The following is a 21,627-nucleotide window of genomic DNA, read 5'->3' on the forward strand; positions in this document are numbered from 1 at the left end:
CTCTGCCTTTCCTACCCTGCCTGTGTGTGCGATACTCTGCCTTCCCTACCCTGCCTGTGTGCCATACTTGGCCTGTGTGTGCCATACTCTGCCTTCCCTACCCTGCCTGCGTGTGCCATACTTTCACTGTGTTTGCCATTCTTGGTTGGTTTGTGCCATACTCTGCCTGTGTGTGCCATACTCTGCCTTCCCTACCCTGCCTGTGTGTGCCATACTCTGCTTGCCCTATGATGCCTGTGTGTATGGCACACACAGGCAGCATACAGTGACACAATGCTGGCACTGCTCCTACAGTCTGCACAATAACTATATATTAAAAAACTTTTTAATTGCAGTACCACCTCAGTATATGTTTTTTGTAGTGTGCAGGGATTATTTGTGGGTTTCTACTGCTCCTGAGGTGTGAACAGGGGAACAATGGGGGTGATTACAGCCTGAGCCTGAGGTGTGAACACTGCAGGGGGTGAACAATGCAGAGATTAAAAGGTGTGAACAGTACAGGGAATTACATATTTAAACAATACAGCCTGATTACAGCCTGAATCTGAGGTGAGAACCATGCAGGGGGGGCAGTTAATCACAGTACTGATACCATTCAAAGCTTACACAAGAGTAAGCCATCAAAGCAGCCAGACAGGTGGGGGGCCACACAGAGGGGGGTCGCGGGCCGCCAGTTGGACAGCACTGGTCTAGATCATCAGCTCACAATGTACATACAAAAAAAAGCAGTGTTGGACTGGGGTGTCTGGGGCCCACTGGGACTGCCACCTCAGGGGCACCCCACCCCAGTCTCGAACTCCCTCACATGCCTCCAGCCTACCGCCCTCCAGTGTCCTGTCAGCTCAGTCCAACCCTACAAAAAAAGGTTATATTATCTGTCTGGGTATAACCAACTTTATATTGATTATACTGAATTAAATTAGTTGTGAGAAAGGAAATGTTCATCAAGTTTCATAATAACAGTAATAGATACTCACAATGGAGCAGCACTATAGAGTAAAAGCAACTGTTGAGTAAAATGACCCACTGCTGCTAACGCAGTGCATGTTTTCACAGCCCAATTACATCACTCATCATTAGGACAGGACTTGCTGGGCCTAGTTTACCTCACCAGAGTGTCAGTAAGTAAAATGAGAGATGCTTCTAAATGCCAAAGTATATAAGGCTCATTTACAAGTGCTAATAGGAAGTGCAATTTATTCAGAAGAATATTTGGTACTTTTCAACTCGTGGAGAGTACCAGTGCACTCCTTCAGCATTCTCTGATGAATTATGTGGAAGTGCACTTATTAAAGCAAGGGACCTACCAGCAAACACTGAATTGTGGGTATAATCATGACCATTTGCAGACAAAAACTGCACTTTGGACATTGTACCATATTTATAAATGAGCCTCTTGGTTTCTTGGTTAACTTTCTAGGAAGGCTTTCCCTGATTTCAGCTTTTACAAGTGGATGTTGGTGGAAAATACAACTCTAAGTACAAAAATAACCCTCAGCCTATGCTGACCAGCTTTGCCTTGCTAAATACTGCAATGTTGAATATCGCCACAAGAGGGTGAAATGATGCTATTTAATTTCACTAGTTCTCACTACATTAGTAGTCTGTTTTGTTGGCAATGGCATTTTTGTACTAACATATGTGCAAATTTGCAAAAAAAAAAAAAATCAAAACAGAATATCTCATTGTGGTCACTCAGCTTTGATCTGTCAGTTAAATAATTTTGGTTAATATTATCATGGTTGCAATTGTTTGAATATAGGTTAGGATAATAGGATCCCCCATTGCAAGGGCTGACACTCAGTATGTTGCACACATTCAGCTGCACAGACTAAACTGCATTGTTCAAGATCAAGCTACTGTATTATGATCACTGCTCTGAGAGACCCTGTGTGACACCCTTCATTATGCCACTTCATCAATACACTAATTAAAATGAACCAACAAAAGATTCTGTTGAGCACATAAACACTGATTTATTAATTATTATTACAACCCGGATTCCAAAAAAGTTGGGACACTAAACAAATTGGAATAAAAACTGAATGCAATGATGTGGAGGTGCCAACTTCTAATATTTTATTCAGAATAGAACATAAATCACGGAACAAAAGTTTGAACTGAGAAAATGTACCATTTTAAGGGAAAAATATGTTGATTCAGAATTTCATGGTGTCAACAAATCCCAAAAAAGTTGGGACAAGGCCATTTTCACCACTGTGTGGCATCTCCCCTTCTTCTTACAACACTTAACAGACGTCTGGGGACCGAGGAGACCAGTTTCTCAAGTTTAGGAATAGGAATGCTCTCCCATTCTTGTCTAATACAGGCCTCTAACTGTTCAATCGTCTTGGGCCTTCTTTGTCTCACCTTCCTCTTTATGATGCGCCAAATGTTCTCTATAGGTGAAAGATCTGGACTGCAGACTGGCCATTTCAGTACCCGGATCCTTCTCCTATGCAGCCATGATGTTGTGATTGATGCAGAATGTGGTCTGGCATTATCTTGTTGAAAATGCAGGGCCTTCCCTGAAAGAGATGACGTCTGGATGGGAGCATATGTTGTTCTAGAACCTGAATATATTTTTTGCATTGATGCTGCCTTTCCAGACATGCAAGCTGCCCATGCCACACACACTCATGCTACCCCATACCATCAGAGATGCAGGCTTCTGAACTGAGCGTTGATAACAACTTGGGTTGTCCTTGTCCTCTTTGGTCCGGATGACATGGCGTCCCAGATTTCCAAAAAGAACTTCGAATCGTGACTCGTCTGACCACAGAACAGTCTTCCATTTTGCCACACTCCATTTTAAATGATCCCTGGCCCAGTGAAAACGCCTGAGCTTGTGGATCTTGCTTAGAAATGGCTTCTTCTTTGCACTGTAGAGTTTCAACTGGCAACGGCGGATGGCACGGTGGATTGTGTTCACTGACAATGGTTTCTGGAAGATTGTTCCAGATTCTCTGAATCTTCGGATGATGTTATGCACAGTTGATGATGATAGATGCAAAATCTGTGCAATTTTTCGCTGGGTAACACCTTTTTGATATTGCTCCACTATCTTTCTGCGCAACATTGTGGGAATTGGTGATCCTCTACCCATCTTGGCTTCTGAGAGACACTGCAACTCTGAGAAGCTCTTTTTATACCCAATCATGTTGCCAATTGACCTAATTAGTGTTATTTGGTCTTCCAGCTCTTCGTTATGCTCAAATTTACTTTCTCCAGCCTCTTATTGCTACTTGTCCCAACTTTTTTGGGATTTGTTGACACCATGAAATTCTGAATCAACATATTTTTCCATTAAAATGGTACATTTTCTCAGTTTAAACTTTTGTTCCGTGATTTATGTTCTATTCTGAATAAAATATTAGAAGTTGGCACCTCCACATCATTGCGCTCAGTTTTTATTCACAATTTGTTTAGTGTCCCAACTTTTTTGGAATCCGGTTTGTATATACTGTATACTGCACAATTTTCCTTTTAAATGGAGAACATCAAAGAAAAACCTTCCTGCAGGCATGTCACAGTGGCTCATGCTATGTATTTTGTGGGGCTATTAGTTAAACTAGTGCTCTTTTTAGGTAGGATGGGGCCCAGGGCTGACAAGCCCATGTTGGACCCCTATTATAGAAGTGGACCTATTGCCATATCATTTAAAAACACATAAACGCATAGCCATGGGCCAGTTCAACACAATGAATTTGCCAGTGCTGTACTGCCTTTAGATGTAGCTGGTGGTGCTCTCACTGTACCTACCATTCCACCTGAGTAGTTCCTCTACAAAGCTCTATACCCCTCATCAAGCAACTAGTGGAAATTTGCCCTAAACACAGAAGGGAGGGACTCAGGCAAAATATTTTCTTTTACACTGCTACAGACTTCAATGTAGATATTCCAAAGTTTTATTTTCAAGTATAGGAAATTGGGTTTCGGTATTCATAAATGTGCTGTATATAAATGTGTGACAGTTTAATGACAGCTATGTGAAAGCTTCCAGTATCCAAGCCCTGAGGTTTCTTTCACCTGCTGCCTCCCACATGCTTTCTGCTGGAATTTAGACAGGAAGATATATTTCTGCAAACAGGAAGAAGTAATGTAAACATGAAAAAGAATGATAAATATATCCAAGCTCATCCAGAACCCTGTATGGATGACACAGAATCGCCTTATATAGCGCTACACATTAGCCATAAATGTTGTACAACCTTAGGGCAACCCCAGATTCTGAATTATTGGATAAAATCCTTACCAAAGTATAAATGAAGAGAAATACCCACCCCAAGTCTTAGCTAAATTATCCCACACCCCATTTACATTTCCCTGAGACAGGACCAGTGGCATTGGACGTGCTCTTACTGCCTGGAGGGTTCTGAGAGTTGTATTCAGCCACAGAAATAAAGGAGAACTATATATATAGTGAATAATATATCCCCTATTGTAAAATATAGGGATATTATAAGTCACAGAGGAGTATAAAAGCACAAGGCCAAAGGCTGAGTGCTTTACACAGGTAATAGAACTCCGAAGTGATTTATAATATATTTTTTATTTATTATAATACAGTTAGTCATGTGGTAGAAATGACATCACTAAACACCAGTAATAACTGATGACATCACTAAGCGCCATTTATAAGGATATAAATTACAGACTATTCATGGCTATTGTGTATTATATCAGAATAAGTAATACATTTTCCCTTTAACATAAACTTGGCTTGATTCAGCGACAAAAACATATCATTTCAGCTTAGGCACTGATGATGATATCTGGAGTTAAAAGCTGAATTTCACGTTTAATTGAATCTGGCTCATTGTACTGCATTTGGCATGTTTGAAAACGAATACCCCTTGCCCTCTTCACCTCCTGGGTTTTCTTGCCGTAATTACATTCACCACTTTTGATCATGACATGAAAATGGAGTTCAAAGGAAAATTGCTCACCCCTGCCTGCTGGAGGTCAGCCCATGAATTCACAACACAAGAGGACGACCTGACTCTTGAAACTTTGTGTTGACTGTGCTCATTGCCCAGATGAAGGATTTCTAGAAATGATATAAACCCGTGTATCACAGAAGTTACCTGAGAGCATTGGTACTAACATTCCACAGATAATTAAAGGTATAGGTGTAACCCAAGCTGGAATGGTGTGTTTAACTCCTATGGTCTCATGCCTGCTACAGAAATGTTTCCATCTGCATTTTACTAAACATAAGGCAACTCCATATGGATGTAACGAGTCATGTGACTAGGTGGATCAGAATTCTTTAAAAAATACAACTCCAAACAACATACAATCTAATTAAAGGAAAACTATACCCTAAACACACTCATATATAAACCTCTGCTTCATCTAAATAAACCATTTTAATAAACATATACTTTTTTTAGTAGTATGTGCTATTGGGTACTCCTAAATAGAAAACTGCCATTTTAAGAGTTAAGGGCCACCTCCTCAGATCATAGGATTCACAGTGCACACAAACAGGCCAAGGCACACATCCATGCTAGGCCCCATCAGCCAATGAATGGACAGTGTTCTGTCTTTTGCTCCCACACTACTTCCTGTTACAGTTAGAGCTGCATTATTTCTGGTCATGTGATCTCTGAGGGGGCACCCAGCCCATCACTAAATGGTGGCTCAAGGGAAAGGATGTAAAAGGACAATATTTACTGATATATATATATATTCCAGTTTGGCAAGATTCTTTAATAGGTCAGGTAACTTAATATAAACTATCTGTGGGTTAAGTATTCATTTTGGGGCTATAGTTTTCCTTTAAGGAGCACCCCATGTGACATTGCAGTATACTTGTACTTATGTTACTGTATGCTGATAAATGGGCAATGATATGATCCAGCTAGACCAATTATGTTCCAGCACCCCCTACAATTAGTAAAAATGGTGGTTTAAGGGGTAGTTCAGTTTAAAACTAACTTTAATGAGGTTATGTAATAAAAGGCACTACCTTTGCCCAGGACCAATTAACCCATAGCAACCAATCAGCAGGTAGCAGTTACTGGTCACCTGTTTAAAAGCAAACATCTTGTTGGTTGCTATGGGTTACTGCTCCTGGGCAAAGGTAGTGCCTTTAATTAGATATGGGGGTAAATATAGCATAGCCTGTGAAATTCCCAGTTTGTGATTTTTTTCTTTTTATTAGCCTTTTTAGTCTTTTTCTGCATGGCCACCAGGGTCAGCCAGGGAAATCTTATGAAACTTAGGCTAGATATATTTTATTATCATTTCTTTTTTACTTATCTTTCTTGTCAGAGTCTTTCCTATCCAGCGTCTGACCTGCTATTCAAACCAACCATCAAAACAATTCAAATTCCACAGTGGAAACTTGTCAAACAGAAAGTGAAGTAAATACAAAAACCATAATGATTAAAAAAATACAGACCAATTGTATCTTTTCTTTATAAAGCATTTTCTATAACATTCTATAAGATTATTGTATTTAAAGTACCCCTTTAAGTGAGGATCAGCATTGCATACTGAAATGAAAACTTCATTCAGCTGAAATGAGCGCAGTGTGTTCTCTCTACCTGTGGTTATTGGTCTCTCCCAATGTCAATGTTGTAACACAGTGTTTACATCTGCTGTATTTGTTTGTATCACTATGGAAGTTAATCCCTCCAATGTCGTCACATTCTGACCTCAGGATATCACTACAGACATAGGCAGCCGCCCAAGGGATGGGATTTGCTACTTTAGACACTCCATTACCAAAGTCTAGGTTTAGTTGACAACTTTGATCTTGGTCAGGTTTTGCTTTTTTTGTCTGTAATCATCTATAATGATAAACAAAAATCAAAATCGCAAAAGATACATGTTCTAACTGCAAGTTTGAGTTTACTTGAGTGTCATTTTGACAGGATCCTCAAGCAGGCTAAAGCTGAAGCTAGACCATTCCACCTCACCCATTTTTATATGAGGGGCCCTCAGCTGACCATTCGGAGTGACCATCATGAGGTCCAACTGGATCATGATTGGTTGCTTTGAGCAATGATCACTAAGTTGAAGGTCATCATCAGCTAAAGAAGTGGCAACATTTATTTCCACTTTATGCTCCATTAATGGATGGATATCTACTGCACCACTGTTTAATAGCTATCTTGCCATCTATGTGTGTAGTTGTATCACAAGCAGGATGACTAAATGAAAAATGTCTGTCACTTACTTTTCTATCCTTTTTCTGCATTAACCCATGTGCACTCATACCCCGATGTGTAAGAAAAGGCACTAAGTTTGCCAAGGAGCAGAAACTAGCGACGAGCGAATCTGTCCCATTTTGCTTCGCCATAAAATTCGCAAAACGGCAAGAAAATTTGCAAAACGCCCAAAAACTTGCAAAACGCATTTGTTGCGAGATTTTTTGTCGCCCGTGTCTTTTTTATCGCCCGCATCTTTTTTTTCGACGCCCACACTTTTTTTATGTGACCGCAGCCTTTTTTGCCGCGCCCGCGAACAATTTGACAGCAGCGAATTTTCACAAAACAATTTGCCAATGGCGAAATGCGGAAATTCGCTGCAAATCCGCTGCCTGCCAAAAACATTCGCTCATCACTAGCAGTAACCAATAAGTTGTTTGGTTTTAAATAGGTGCCCAGTAAATGCTGCATGCTGATTGGTTGCTATTGGTTACTGCATCTGGGCAAACCTAGTGACTTTTATTTCATAATCCGCTTAGTGTTGCTTAGTTTTTCTGTTGCACAATAGAAAAGGGTTGTGGATATGGCTGGTATGTTTTTATTAAAGGGAAAGTAAAGTCCAGGATAAACCATTTTTGCTGTTTTCTGTTCCAAACGATCTTATCAGGAACTTAAGGTATAAATGTGTCCATGTACCCCATTTCCTCTGGCGTGGAACACAAATTCTGTGTGATATCTAGAATTTGGAAAAGGAGGGGTCTCAGAATGAAGCAACTTGGTGCTGCAAGTGGGAAGCAGCACAGAAGCCCTACTACACTATTGGGCTCATTTACGTTCGCAGATGATGTGGGCAAAGTGCACTTTTTGGATGCAGAGCACATTTGGATGCTAGTACCTTTCATTAAAGGGGTTTTAGACACAACTTAGTGTGGGGAAGAGCCCACACTGTTTAAACATTTTTTAAAAAGATATCCCTCATTCAAAAATGAGATGATATTCATGAGTGGGGAGAGCTGCTACTCGCTTATAAAATATGTTTAAGACACCTTATTTAAAGGTAAACACTACAGGGCAGTCACAGTTTTCTAACTGTAAAAATAATTGGGGTTAGCGGGAAAGTGGGTGAGATTATGGAAAGATCTGGGTGTGACCCAATTATCCACATTTTTGCCTTTGGAATGTTGGCAGGTGTTGGTCTGCAGAGGATTGATTGTATAGCAAGGATATTATTTAGCCAGTGAAGTTCCGTTATGGCGTGTGATTTTATTGTGAGAGACTGCATGGCTCTGTAGCTAAGCTACTGGACAATGGAGGACTTGGTTTCATTGATGACTCCTGTGCCATTATGGCCTCGGGCAAGTCACAGTCAACTCTACACTACCCTTTATTTATATATAGTGTTGATATATATTTTTCCAACACTTTATAGAGAAAGTTCCCCACTCACATAATGTGCTTTAGGCACCAAACCAAGCAGGGAATGTCTGTGACTACACTTTGCATAATTAGCAGCTCTAATAGAAGCATTTTATAATATACTTTAATTGTGCACTGGGGCAGGCTGGGTTAGGGATCCTTTGCTCTGTACAATGATACAGCACCAGGAAGTGGTTTAACAGGCCTTAATAGCACAGGCTAATTACAGTTCCCACTCGGTTGACAGGTTTAATGGAGGAAGCTCGCAGCCTTTGTGCACCAAAGGGTTCACCCTCTGATTTCCTTTGTTACCAAGACTAAAAAGTTCACATTTGTGCCACTCCACGTTCCCCTGAATGCGGAGATTACTCACCTTTGCACATAGAGCTGCTGAAGCCATTGTTCCAAAGCTTGCTGCTTGAATGTAAGCAGACCGGCTCTGCTGCAATCGTTCCTGGCTGCTCGAGGGACCAGCAATGCATTGTTTTGCTGAAAAGCACGTAACCATGAGCCTGCAGCCCTACAGCTAAAAAACCTGCTCAGTCACTATGGCAGCTCTGACAGCCACAGATAGTCACAGAAACACTTTCTTTGGGAGCAGAAATGGACTTGGAATTCAATCACCGTAACTATAGTATTGTGCCACAATGTGTATCTTGTGCTAGGAATTGTAGTCGAGCGTCAGCTGGAGGGTTGTAGGTTGGGCATCTCTATCTGATTCATAAAAACCTTTCCTTATGGAACTCATTTACAGTATATGCATTTCATACATTTTTATGTGCTTATTGCTCTGCTAGGGGATGATTTAGGCAAACATGTTACACTCCAATCCCTATAGCTAGTATTTATGTAATAATACAAATGGGAGTTATTAAATTGCTGGATGGCTAGGAGTCACAGATCCCTGCTCTAGGGGTAATATACATGCTTTCTAAATCACTGGGGGGTGCCAAATGTTAGGCACCCCCCAGTGATTTTAATAGCTTACCTGATACCCCCAGCCAGTGCTCCAGAAAACTGCACCGGCCCAGGGTATTTCGGCAGAAGTTCTTCTGTGTGATAATTTGTCATCTTCTCTCTTCTTTTCACCAAGGTGTGGGGCTGCGCATGTCGGCTTTTCGTTTCTAAGTCCATCTTTCATTCTACTGCACATGCGTCTGCCTGAACCGGAACGAAAAGAAGATGGAAAAGTCCAAAGAAGATGGCGATAAGGATCTTCTGCAGAAATACCTGTGGCCAGTGCAGTTTTTAGCAAACAGGAGCACAGGCCCAGGGTATAAGGTAAGCGATCTTGATCAATGGTGGGGGAGGGGATGCCTAACATTTTGGCACCCCCCAGTGATTTAAGCTTTCCTTTATAACTTTAGGGCTGTGGCACACGGGCAAATCTCCCTTGTCGTGGGCGACTAACCTCCCCGAAATGCCATCCCACCACGACTTAACTCACGTTTTAAAAAAAGCACAAATGTCTCCACATTTATTAAATACTGCAATTATAAAATGCATGATGAAAAAATGAATGTGAATACCTTAAAATCTTCAAAGAAAATGCCTGAAGACCTACAATTAAATATTTTACAATTTGCGAAGAACAGCTCCCATTCAGCATGACCTTGCAGCTTTTAGATGGTGTAGTTTTGTATTAAGAGTTTTTCGTGAGTTTTACACATACTGCTGCCAATTAAAGGCAATGCAGTAAAAATCTCCCCCTTCACTGCAAATTATATTATGTGCAGCAATTTGGCTTAATCACTGGAAATTCGTTTGCATTTTCTGCAATTCCGCTAAATCCAGGCCCGGATTTGTGGAGAGGCCTCAAAGGCCCGGGCCTAGGGCGGCAGAAATGTAGGGGCAGCATGCCGCCCCGCAGCAACTGAATTTTTAAAGTTTTCTTCCATACGGAGCAGTGGGAACTTCTCCCCACTGCTCCGTATGGGACTTTAAATGTATGCGCATGCGCGCTCGCGGGCGGAGGGGGGGAGGGCAGGGGGCGAGCGGTTGTTCGCGCATGCACGTTGGGGGGGGGGGGATTAACGGGGGCGGCCTAGGGGCGCCCTGAAGACAATTCCGGCCCTGGCTAAATCGCAGAGAGTAATGTAAATTACTTGTGGCGATTTAAATTTTAGTGAATAGGATAGCACTTTCAAAATATCTGTCGACTGCAGTAGCACATTTTCACCAATGCATATCTTCACATTTATCAATATTGAAACTTATTTGCTGCCCGGTTTTGTTTGTCAACTTTCTCTGCAAAAGGACAACATGTTGCTTGGGACTAAAAATTTTGCAGAATTTTGTATCACCAACCTTATGTTCATCAATAAACAAATTAAAAAGCAAAGAACCAAGAACAAACCCCTGTGGTACACCACTAACAACACTGGTCCAATTAGAAAATGTTCCCACCATTCTTTGTAATCTGTGTTGCAGCCAGTTCTCTCTCTAAGTACAAATATGTTCCAGGCCCAACAATTCTTAATTTTACCAGAAACCTTGTTGTACTGTATCCACTGTACTGTCATCCACTGTCACCCCCGTGTCTAAGTTTCTGCTAACTTCCTCATAAAAGGGAATTATTTGTCTGGCAAGATCTATTTCTTGCAAAACCATGCTGGCACAAACTCATAGTATTGCTATTTAAAATGTATTCCAGTATCTTATCGCTTATTAACCCCCCCAAAAGCTTTTCTATGACTAAAGTCAGACTAACAGGCCTATAGTTTTAAGACATGAGCATGGGATCCCTTTTTGAATAACAGTACCACATTAGTAATGTTTAAATCACTTTAAAAGTAAAAATGGTTTGGCAATCACAGAGATGCGGTCCTTTAGTACCTGGGGGTGGATATCATTTAGTCCCTGACCTTTATTTACTTGCATATTCTAGTCTCTTTTGTATAAATTCATCAATAGTAATATTAGAATTGGCTCTAGTAGAAAGTAAGCCTTCACACTGGTTCCTCAGTTGTGTAATCAGAAGAAAAATAACAGTGCAACATCTCTGCTTTTTCCCAGCTCTCATAAACCAACTTACCTGCCTTAGATACTACTGCAAGGGTCCCACTTCTTCTTGCTTAATTCCTTTACTATTTAATAGTTTGAATTTATTTAACCCCTCACTGGAATGTTCTTTTCATTCTCAATTTCTGTTAAATGCATGTTTTTTTCTTTCCAACCTCAACGCTGATAAAACCATAATGGTATTTCTTTGTGACCCAAACTGGGTATAAGAACTGATCTGAAAGCTAAGCTAGATTGGGGAAACTGCTTATTTCCTTTCCAGACTGGCCACTACCCTGTGCAGGTTACTTCGGACAACTTCCCACTAGCGATTCACTTTATTGTGACCGTAGTATCCAATATTGAACCACAGGCAACAAATGTCACCATGTTCTACTACCCTTAAAGGGCACCTATCACCCTAAAATTGTTTCTCCCACTAGAGATGCAGGCTAATAACGCTCACACTCCAGTTGGGGTAAACAGTCATTTGTTTAAAAAAAAAATAGCCCCCACAGCAGCTCCCGGTTTGGGCAGCCATGTTGTGGCACTCACATGCGCATGGCTCCTACGTCATACACATGCGCATAATGAACGAGCAGAAAGTCTTGCTCATTATGTGTATACACGCTTAATAACATGGCCGCCCACAGCAGGAGCTCCCTCCTTGCGCAAGTGGCCTGGCACCGGCAGAAACGGCTTTTTAAGAAACAAACTACTGTTTCAACCAACTAGAGTGCGGGCTCTTAGTGCACACCTTTGGCGGAGGAAATAAATTTAGGTTAATAGGTGCCCTTAAGGTTTAAAAGAACTACAGGATAACTGTAGGAAATGAAACATCTCTTCTAAGATATCAGAGTTGCCATTGTATTCCCATCATTTTATTGTTTGTCCAGAGAAAGGAAACCATTTTCTTTACAGCTGCTGTGAAACCCCCATCATCCCATCATCCTCAGCTAATTAAAAGATCTGGCTTTGGATAACTGGATCCAATTGTTTTTTGCCTTGTTATACAATGCATAAAAATAAAGACAGACACAGACATATCTGACAGTTGTGTTATATTCTATGTACCAGAGTGTATAAATAATGTGACATAACACAGGTAGATCCGAGAGACAGAAAATCCGGATTAACAGTAAATCTTCTGAAAAACAATACACTGGAAAAAAACAGCTTTTTAACCATTCTGCTGCCAGAAAGATTGCCCCTCTATAGCAGCAGGACTCAGCCCTATAATGGAATGTGCCAATTTTCATTAGGAAAACAGTGGTGGAAGCTGAATAAGGAGCATAAGAAACACCCTCCCAAAAGTCATAAAATTCTGCGTACCGTATATTTAGTTAAATATAGACATTTGTTATTTATACATAAAATCACTTGAATAAAACTAGAAATGATTTAGTTCCACTAAAAACTCATTTTAGGTAACCACGTGTCTGTTGCTTGTCCGTTTCCTCCACGTCACATTTCTTTTGTATACAATGTTAGTCATCCCCCCAGAATCAACAGATTTCTCATATTAAACTGCTTTCTGGAGAGGAGATGTAATACGGAAAATATATATATATATATTGTTCTATAATCATTTTCTCACTTCCTTAAGCCTACAGCCTAATGGATAGAGATCCATTCATTGTATCATCCTGCCTTGTGGAATTCCTCACAGTTCATTATCCCGCTACAAGGCGGCCAATCTGAAAAAAACAAATTCTCTGCTTTTGAACAGGAATGGCAAATAAAAAATAAAATAATATTAATTACAAAAAGAAAAAAATAATATATATATATATATATATCTATCGCAAGACTGGCACCGTTACATATTCTTGCTGGTCCTATCTGAACCTAGACAGCACCATTTAGTCCTCTTCCCACGAGCCAGTTACAGCTCCACCTAAAACTGCCGACGTCAGGACCAGCAGCCACCTGGGAAATGTAGGAATTCCTCCTGGCATTGCAGGATAAGAGTTACCGTGTCATCCAGCTGCTTTATGCTTCCCACCGCAGCAACCACACATCTCACCACAATGGTGACAAGCGCGCAGCGGGAGGTAGCAGCACATACAAGGGGCTATGAAGGATAACGTGATTAGAGCCAGCCAGCGCAGGCACAGGTTTTCATCAGAGGCGTCACAAGAGCACGGGTCGGAATAATCTCCTTCAGAGTCTGACATGCAGTGGTAGAGCATGCTCTCGGCGCACAGCATACAGCTGACCTGGTAGATGCACCTCTGGATGGGATCTGGTGCATCCTGGCACTTCCCCCTTCCATTCTCCTCGTGGTTAAATCGCTCCTGGCAGTATACACAGCTTGAATGTTCTCCATCCTCTTTTTTCCCTTTGGACTTTTTAAGAGAGGATGTTGGCTGAATCTTGCAAACCTCCACTGGTTTTTGCTCCTTGAGAGAGTCTCTGCCATTGGCTGGGGAGTAGAGATAGCTGGGCTTTTTACTGTCCGTCTTGGTAAAGAATGTAACATCTTCTGGTTCCTCCCGATCAACGTCATTCCGAAAGATGTCTGGGTGCCGGTAATCTGCATAGCGGCGAATAATCATGTCACGGGGGTTAATGCGAACTATCTCATCTTCATCCTGGAAGCTGACATGTCGAATTGGCTTGAGAGGAACCTAGGCAAAAAAAAAAAAAGACACAGGTTATGGCTATGTGCAAATTTCATTATGTTGAAGGCAACTGTTAAGTTGTAGTCAGGTTGGAAGAACAGCAAGCATACCCTACATCTGCAGAAAGCAGCTCTTGGGCATTGTAACTGCATGGAGATTTGTGGTTCATATATATACAGGTATTGGACCTGTTATCCAGATTTGGATCTCCATAAGTTAAGTCTGCTAAAAATCATTTAAATATTGAATAAACCCAATAGGCTTGTTTTGCCTCCAATAAGGATTAATTATATCTTAGTTGGGATCAAGTACAAGGTTCTGTTTTATTATTACAGAGAAAAAGGAAATCATTTTTAAAAATTAGAATTATTTGCTTATAATGGAGTCTATGGGAGATGGCCTTTCCATAATTTGGAACTTTCTGGATGATGGGTTTCCGGATAAGGGATCCCATACCTGTACTATCAATATATAATTATTTCTAGAAATAAAAACCTATGGCTCATGTCAATGGAGGGAAGTGATGGGGGCTAAATGTATGGTTCATGGCAATATATTTATATCATATATATATGATATCTAATATCAACAGGCTCCAAATTCCAAAACAGGAGGGGATAAAGCAAGTTCTTACACTGTGGTAGAAAGTAAATTAGGAATGCGCCTGCTATCAGGCTGCTCTTTGCCTTTTAAACATTTATTGTTTGCTATAACAGAGCTATGTAGCATGGCTACTGGTGAATGATTACATGGTTTTTCAGCCTGGGTACAACCCATTGAGACTTGGACATGCTAGCTGTTCCCACCTGGTTATGGATGTAGGCTCTCCTTGGGTTCAGATTTTCAAATGGGGAGGGTCTAATGACAGAGGTGCGATACAGTTCTTCAGTTGGTATAGAGTCGCTTCGGAAAAAGTGATCGTTGTTATGAGTGCTGTAATGGTCTTCTTTATTCACCTGTACAGAAGAGACAAATGCAGGCAGAATGATCTATTTGCTTGTAGGGTTGTCTAATGCTGGCTAATTAGCAATTAATTTAAATGAATTGTTAACTAGCCTTGCAGGCTGTGGATTTAATATGTGGCTGGTATTAAAGGCATGAGGTGGCAACTTTATCTGCTTGGGAGGATACATTGTTCAAAGACTGCCTAATAAGTAGTTCTTCCTGTGTCTGCCCATCTTAAATGGGAACTCTACCCAAACACAAGCTTTTTAAAAGGTAAACATAATTTCAAGCAGTAATTGTAATACAAATCAATTAAAACCTATGCAACCTTTTCATGATTTTATTATAATACCATGGCTTGGAGCAGTTACCTAAGCCTGGCCCCCTGTTCTCCTGCTGAGACTCAAATAACATGTAACAGTAGTCGACTGTCCTCAGCCTGCCTTCAGCCTGCATCCTCCAAATCCCACAATTCCCTGCACACGTGATGTCAATAGGGAAAGTAGCATCACAGGGCAATGCATTGTGGGGTGTGTAGTTCCTGCATGCTGTCTGTAAGCTGTGGAGAAGTTCTTGCAATTTGTAAAATCAATGTTTTAGTTTGTCTCAGCAAATGGTATTTATTCATACTTCTTGAAGGAACAGATTACAGCGATGGGTATATTAGGGGTGGGGCTAAAATGTTGGTTCAGAAACTGGAGTTCCCCTTCAACATGCCAATTTTTTCATATGGATCTACACTGTTCACATATATTGCTTTAAAAGATCTTTTATATTTAGTTATTGGGGCTCAACACTAGGCAAATTTTCCCCTTGTTGTAACCCTTAGCGAACAGCAATTAGCTTTGATGTGGTTACTGAATACAGAGTTATTGCACTGAACCAAGTTTGGACAGTTCTTATTAATGAGGCCCACTGTATGGTACTTTCCAACGTAAAGCAATGCATGTGTTTAAAGGTCCAATTTATTCTAATAATTCTGCACCCACTGGGACTGAGACACTGGATCTGAGACCAGAGTGCAATGCATGCTGACTGTATAAGTGATCTAGCATGGGTGTGAAATGCTATTAATATCTCTTCATACTGGGCTGACTGTTATAGACTTACAGCTGGTTAACTGCTGTATACTCATCACTCCATACTGCACTGATTTTCTCGCTGCTGAGCAGTAATTCATTCCAGCAGAATCAATAATTTTTATAAAATATTCAAAATTCCAAAACTTTCTGCTGATAAGGCAGACTGTTTGTTACTTTATTTCACTGTGCTATCTATTATGTACATACACGGCAAAGTGACAGGGGAGCATTATTTTATTATTCTTTATTTAAAACAGCAACACCAACATATTCTGCAACGCTTTACAAAGATTATACATCATTCCCAGCAAACTCTCTACTACATTTGCACCCACCACGGACAATTTAAGCAGAAACTTCTAATTTTTGGAGTGTGGGAGGAAACCAGCGTACCCGGAGGAAACCCACATAAGTACAGGGAGAACTTACAAACAATTTGCAGATAGTGCCTTGTCTGGAATGAATTACCCCAGCGCTGCAAGGCAGCAATGCTAACAATTATGCCCCGTCAGTACACAAATTAGTTACATACATAGGGTTGACAAAAGACCAGAGTCCATCAAGTTCAACCCTTCAATGACATTACTTAGCACCATTTGCAACTGGTGATATCACAATCAAAGGATGGATCCCCATGTAACAATCACACTCATAGCGTACTGGCTAAATTCTGCCTAAAAACACCTTCTCCAAGTTACACATGCACACACTGACTGCACTTTCTGTAAACTAATGGACATACTCTTACATGAACCCCTTTCTTCCTGCACCCAGATAGCCCCTCACTCCCTCCGCAAGCGCTCCCTTTAGGTTTCTACACATCTTAAAATGACTCCAAGCTCCTGTAACCGCAGTCTGGAATAGCACAGAGTTATAGGAGAGTCTGGCATCATCTGCACCTTGCTCGCTGCCAGCTTTTAATGCACTTCGGAAATCTGCTTTCTCCCAGCTGCTGGTAGAACAATTATGGTACTGTGGTTGCTATGAGATGGGTCTGATTTCTCCCCAGCCCCCACCTGAAGCCACAGTTCCGTGCAGGGGCAGGCAAGTCTAAGAAAAAGCTATAAAAATGTCTCCAGCTGCAGAAATTGCAGCCAGATGAGAGAGAGGAGTTGGAGGGGGAGAGGGAATGAAACCGTTCCCTCCCAACCCTATCGCAGCACTCAGAATGTTCATCCTCTTATCATTCATCATTCTCAGAAAACTTCCAGTATAACCGTGTGAAAGAGGATCTTACTGCATAAACCCTTTTATGGGGCAGGGACCCAGTAAAACACTGCTAGGAAAGATACAGGGAAGCACAAATGTGCCATTAGGAAGAGGCAAAAACACTGATGAACTCAAAAAACAATTTTTTTGTCTAATAAGAGAAAATCTAATTCTAAGCAAAGTTGCATTATACATTCATTACAAATGGTTTTTAGTTTTCTTCTCTGCTGACTGTTGAGACAATGTAACATAAGCCAGCAGACTGACAGACCTGTCTTGGAAGGGGACCGGTTTTTGCAACATTGTATAAAAAAATCATAACCATGAGTTAAAGGGGAACTCCGGCTTCCAATCCAAAATTTGTTAAAGAGCCCCACACAACACAGAAACCCCTAATACACCTATCATTGTAATCAGTGCCTTCAAAAAGTACAAATAAATACCATTAATAAATACCATTTTTAGATGCTATAATCCAGCTGCAAAACAGTTTTTCTCCCTTTTTGCTTCATTTGAAATCCTGGCAGGGGAGGAGGGTCTTAAACATTGATGTTACAAATTGTAAGAACTTACAGACAGCATGCAGGAACTACATAACCCACAATGCATTGCACTGTAATGCTCCTTTCTTTGTGCAGGGGATTGTGGTATTTGGATGATGCAGGCTGATGGCAGGCTTAGGATCTGCAACTACTGTTATGTTTTTTTTTGAGTGTCAAAGTAGTCAGGCAGATCAGCAGGAGAACAGGGGGCCAGGCTTAGGGAACTGTTCCAAACCATATTATAATATTAAAGGAGAAGGATCACTCATTTGCAGGTACCTCAGGCTGGTGCAGTTTCTGCTAACAGGAGCACTGGCCTGGGGTACCAGATAAGTGATTACAATCACTAGAGGCTGCCTAACATTTGGCACCCCTCCCCCATCCCCTTCCAATGATTGTACCTTTCCTCCTCCTTTAAAAATCATGAAAAGGCTGCATATTTATTAACATATTGCAAAGCTGCTTGAAATTATATTTTCTTTTCAAAAGCTTAAGTTGTGTTTTGGTGGAGTTCCCCTTCAAGCAAATGCTGCTTTCAAAAGCAAATTACATTTACAAATAACTTTTACAGCACTAAAATTAGAAACTAGAATTCATATTGGAAAGTTGTTTAGAATTATGTTTTCTTTAATTAGACACAATGATATCGTATAAAACCTTGTTTATTTGTTGGTTGACTCGCCGACTGAGCAGGTTAACAGATTTGAATCGGGCACCTGAACATACAAAATCTACATTCAGGGCTGAATAGGCAGAAGGAGGTAGAATTCCTATTGTTTCTACCTCCATATCTGACGATTCAGCCCTGAACACCTGTGGAGGGTGGGAACGATCTTTCGTGCAAAATGGTTGCACGAAAGATAGAAAATCGCTGTGTGTATGGCCAGCTTTAGGTTCCTTTCCATTCAGGACACTAGCTACAAGGAGTTTATTTGCTCTGTGTTTCCATGTTCTGTCTCTGTATTTTGGCTTCCTCGTTCACATCAATTCCTGCCCCAGTGGAGCTTACAATCAAAGGTTTCTATCACACCAAAATACAGAGGCAGAACAGGTAAACAGGACTCTCATAACATGTTACACCTCCCGTGGAGCTTACAATCTACATGCACTCTTTAAAACACGTAGTGATGACAGATGAACTTCAGTTTATAAAAGTCTGCTTTGGGTAGTGCATTTCCGACTGATGGCTATGGGAAGTGGCAACTAACAGACTGGGGCAATTTGGCTGCTAAAGTTTTCAGCCTGATTACAGAGGTCTATAAGAGGCAACTATTACTATAAACCTATACCCCTTTTTATATACAAAGAGTATCAATTAAAATGCCCCCTCGTGTCACTGCCAGACCTGCACAATAGCAAATAAACCCTTCTGTGTCAATGCAACCTCCCAGCAATGTATTTTTATGGGTGTTGAATCCGTGTGACTGTGTACTGACTGACTTGCTTCATATCAGATTGCTTGTTTAATAAACACAGCACATACCTGTGGTCCATCCTCAGAAGTTTCTGACTCTCCATGGCAAGATGCTGGTAAGCCTGCAATGCAAGTAACATACAAAAGATTGTAAGGAAAATGCTGCTACAATGAGGTTTTTGTGATTAGTCAGCAAGTTACGTTGATTTAGCCTTGCCACTACTGGGTATATAATGACCTAGATGTATGAACACCTTTACAGAGGTTAATGGACTGTATATCAGTGCATGATGTTCTTATTATCATGGGAAGGGAATAAGCAGTAATTAATCTGAGACAGCTCAGCTAAAGGAAAAGAAATAAGTTGCGTTAGAGACGGCTTTGGAGGGCAGAGACAGTGCTAGAAGTCTTTACAGACCTCATTGCTATTCAAGAAGCAGGTTCAGGACTGGCAGGAAAACAAGGCCACACTGCATTAACCTAAAAATATGTTTGAGGAAGGGAGGAAATTGGGCAAAACTGGCACAAAGAGTAGCGCTCATTGTTAATGTCCTAAGGAGGGTGAAGGGAAGCTTTATTGCAGCTACAATGCCCAGTAACAGAAAGCCACATTTGCTCTCCAGTGGAGCTATTTGTTCCAACTGAACTGTTGTTAGGGGGGAATGTGAGCAAGTAAAGCATTTTGTGTCTATCTGTGCTGCACTAAGAGGTTCCAGGTCAAGATATACATGGTCAGTAGCCCTTTCTGTATTACACACGTGTGACATAACTATATACTGAGGATCACTCATCTATATGTTACATATACTGAGTAAAGTGATTGGAAAGTATGCAAAATTCCATATATTCATAAAGAATAAATTAACTTTAGTTCAGAGCTGCCCAGCTAGGTGACCTGTGGTAAAATATGGGCTCTCAATGGACTGTTATGGCCCGAGGGGCTGCCCATGACTTCTATTTATATAATTTAGTCAGTGGGCATGCAATATATGAGTTAACTGTCTATCACGTTAATATTAGTTCTACGTAAATGTTTGCCCATGATAGAGAGAATGGTACCGGTTTATAACCCATTGCTGGTATAGTAGAAGCTGCCATCTTGTTTGCCTCATCTGGTCTACAAATTCCCAGTAAGAAAAATGGCACGAGGAGCACTAGCAATCACTAGCAGTCACACGGCCCTGGTACTCATACAAAATGGCAAATCCCACTTCCGAGCATGAATACAAACACAAATATAAAAAAAATGTGCCAGCACAATGTTAAATGTGACGATAAAAACCTGTATTTTCATATTTTATTGCCTACCAATGGAAAATAAAACTCCACGTACAACTAGTTGTCTAGGGGCAACCGCCAGTGACTAAAATGATGCTGCTGCATTTAGTCTAAGCTGCACATCACATATTTTATCCCCTCTGGAGCCCCTCTACCTCAGGTACAATGGTACCTTGAGACAGGTCTTCAATGGCACGACGTATTCCTCTATCAAAAGCTCGGGCATCGGCGGGACTTTGGAACGTAAGGCCGAACTTCTTGTCTCCGATCCTCCAGTGATGGAATGTAGGGGTAACTTTATTGTAGACAAGATCCCTCCTGAGCACACATTCCAGGACCACCTGTGGAAAGAAGAGATGTCACAGACCTGTAATCAACACGGAAACATCTGACTTGTGTTAAACCTGCCCAGGCCCTGTAATAACCATGGTCACAACCCAGGAACATCTGGAATGTTCTTACAGTTTATTCTTTGAACTACAGGAAAAAAATAATTAGGGGGGAAAAAAGCAAATCCCAGCTGCCATGTCACAGACCAACTGGAATGAAGCACTGAAGCATATGTGGAACAATGGCTCACGCGCTGCAATGGCTAACGGATCATTTATATCTTAGCAGAATCTATTATACACTATACAACAGACTGCGACAATTTTTGCAGGGATGATATCACACAAAAAGACAAATTCCATCAGGATTCTAAGATTTATTTATCTGAAGGCTGAACCTTTGCTGTGATGGGCCATGGGCCACAGAGAGACAGGAATATGTACATTAGGGTGCAAATTTGGTACATCCCCATATGTAGCCTGGGTCTATGCAAAATTTATACTACGCTACCAAGAAATGCTGCACATTGCTGCAGGCCAGGCATCCCTACTACACATTAACAACGGAGGGGGGGAGTAATTTTTAGTAAAACCTACTAATGGACAAATTCGACCTATCCAAAATATG

General features: G+C 41.0%; 1 protein-coding gene across 1 annotated transcript in view; it reads right to left on the reverse strand.

Annotated features, from left to right (window-relative positions):
- Positions 1 to 12,435: 12,435 nt before the first annotated feature.
- The window catches only part of spred1 (sprouty related, EVH1 domain containing 1), a 49,936-nt gene continuing 40,744 nt past the window's right edge, over positions 12,436 to 21,627 (reverse strand). The window contains exons 3-6 of the mRNA NM_001008036.1: positions 20,843 to 21,011; positions 19,462 to 19,514; positions 15,007 to 15,156; positions 12,436 to 14,206 (exon numbers count right to left, since the gene is read on the reverse strand). Coding sequence (NP_001008037.1) covers positions 13,556 to 14,206; positions 15,007 to 15,156; positions 19,462 to 19,514; positions 20,843 to 21,011 — 1,023 coding nt within the window. The 3' untranslated portion in view covers positions 12,436 to 13,555. The remainder of the gene's footprint in view (positions 14,207 to 15,006; positions 15,157 to 19,461; positions 19,515 to 20,842; positions 21,012 to 21,627) is intronic.

Source organism: Xenopus tropicalis, chromosome 8 (assembly GCF_000004195.4).
Source record: "Xenopus tropicalis strain Nigerian chromosome 8, UCB_Xtro_10.0, whole genome shotgun sequence".
In the NCBI taxonomy this organism is placed as follows: domain Eukaryota; kingdom Metazoa; phylum Chordata; class Amphibia; order Anura; family Pipidae; genus Xenopus; species Xenopus tropicalis.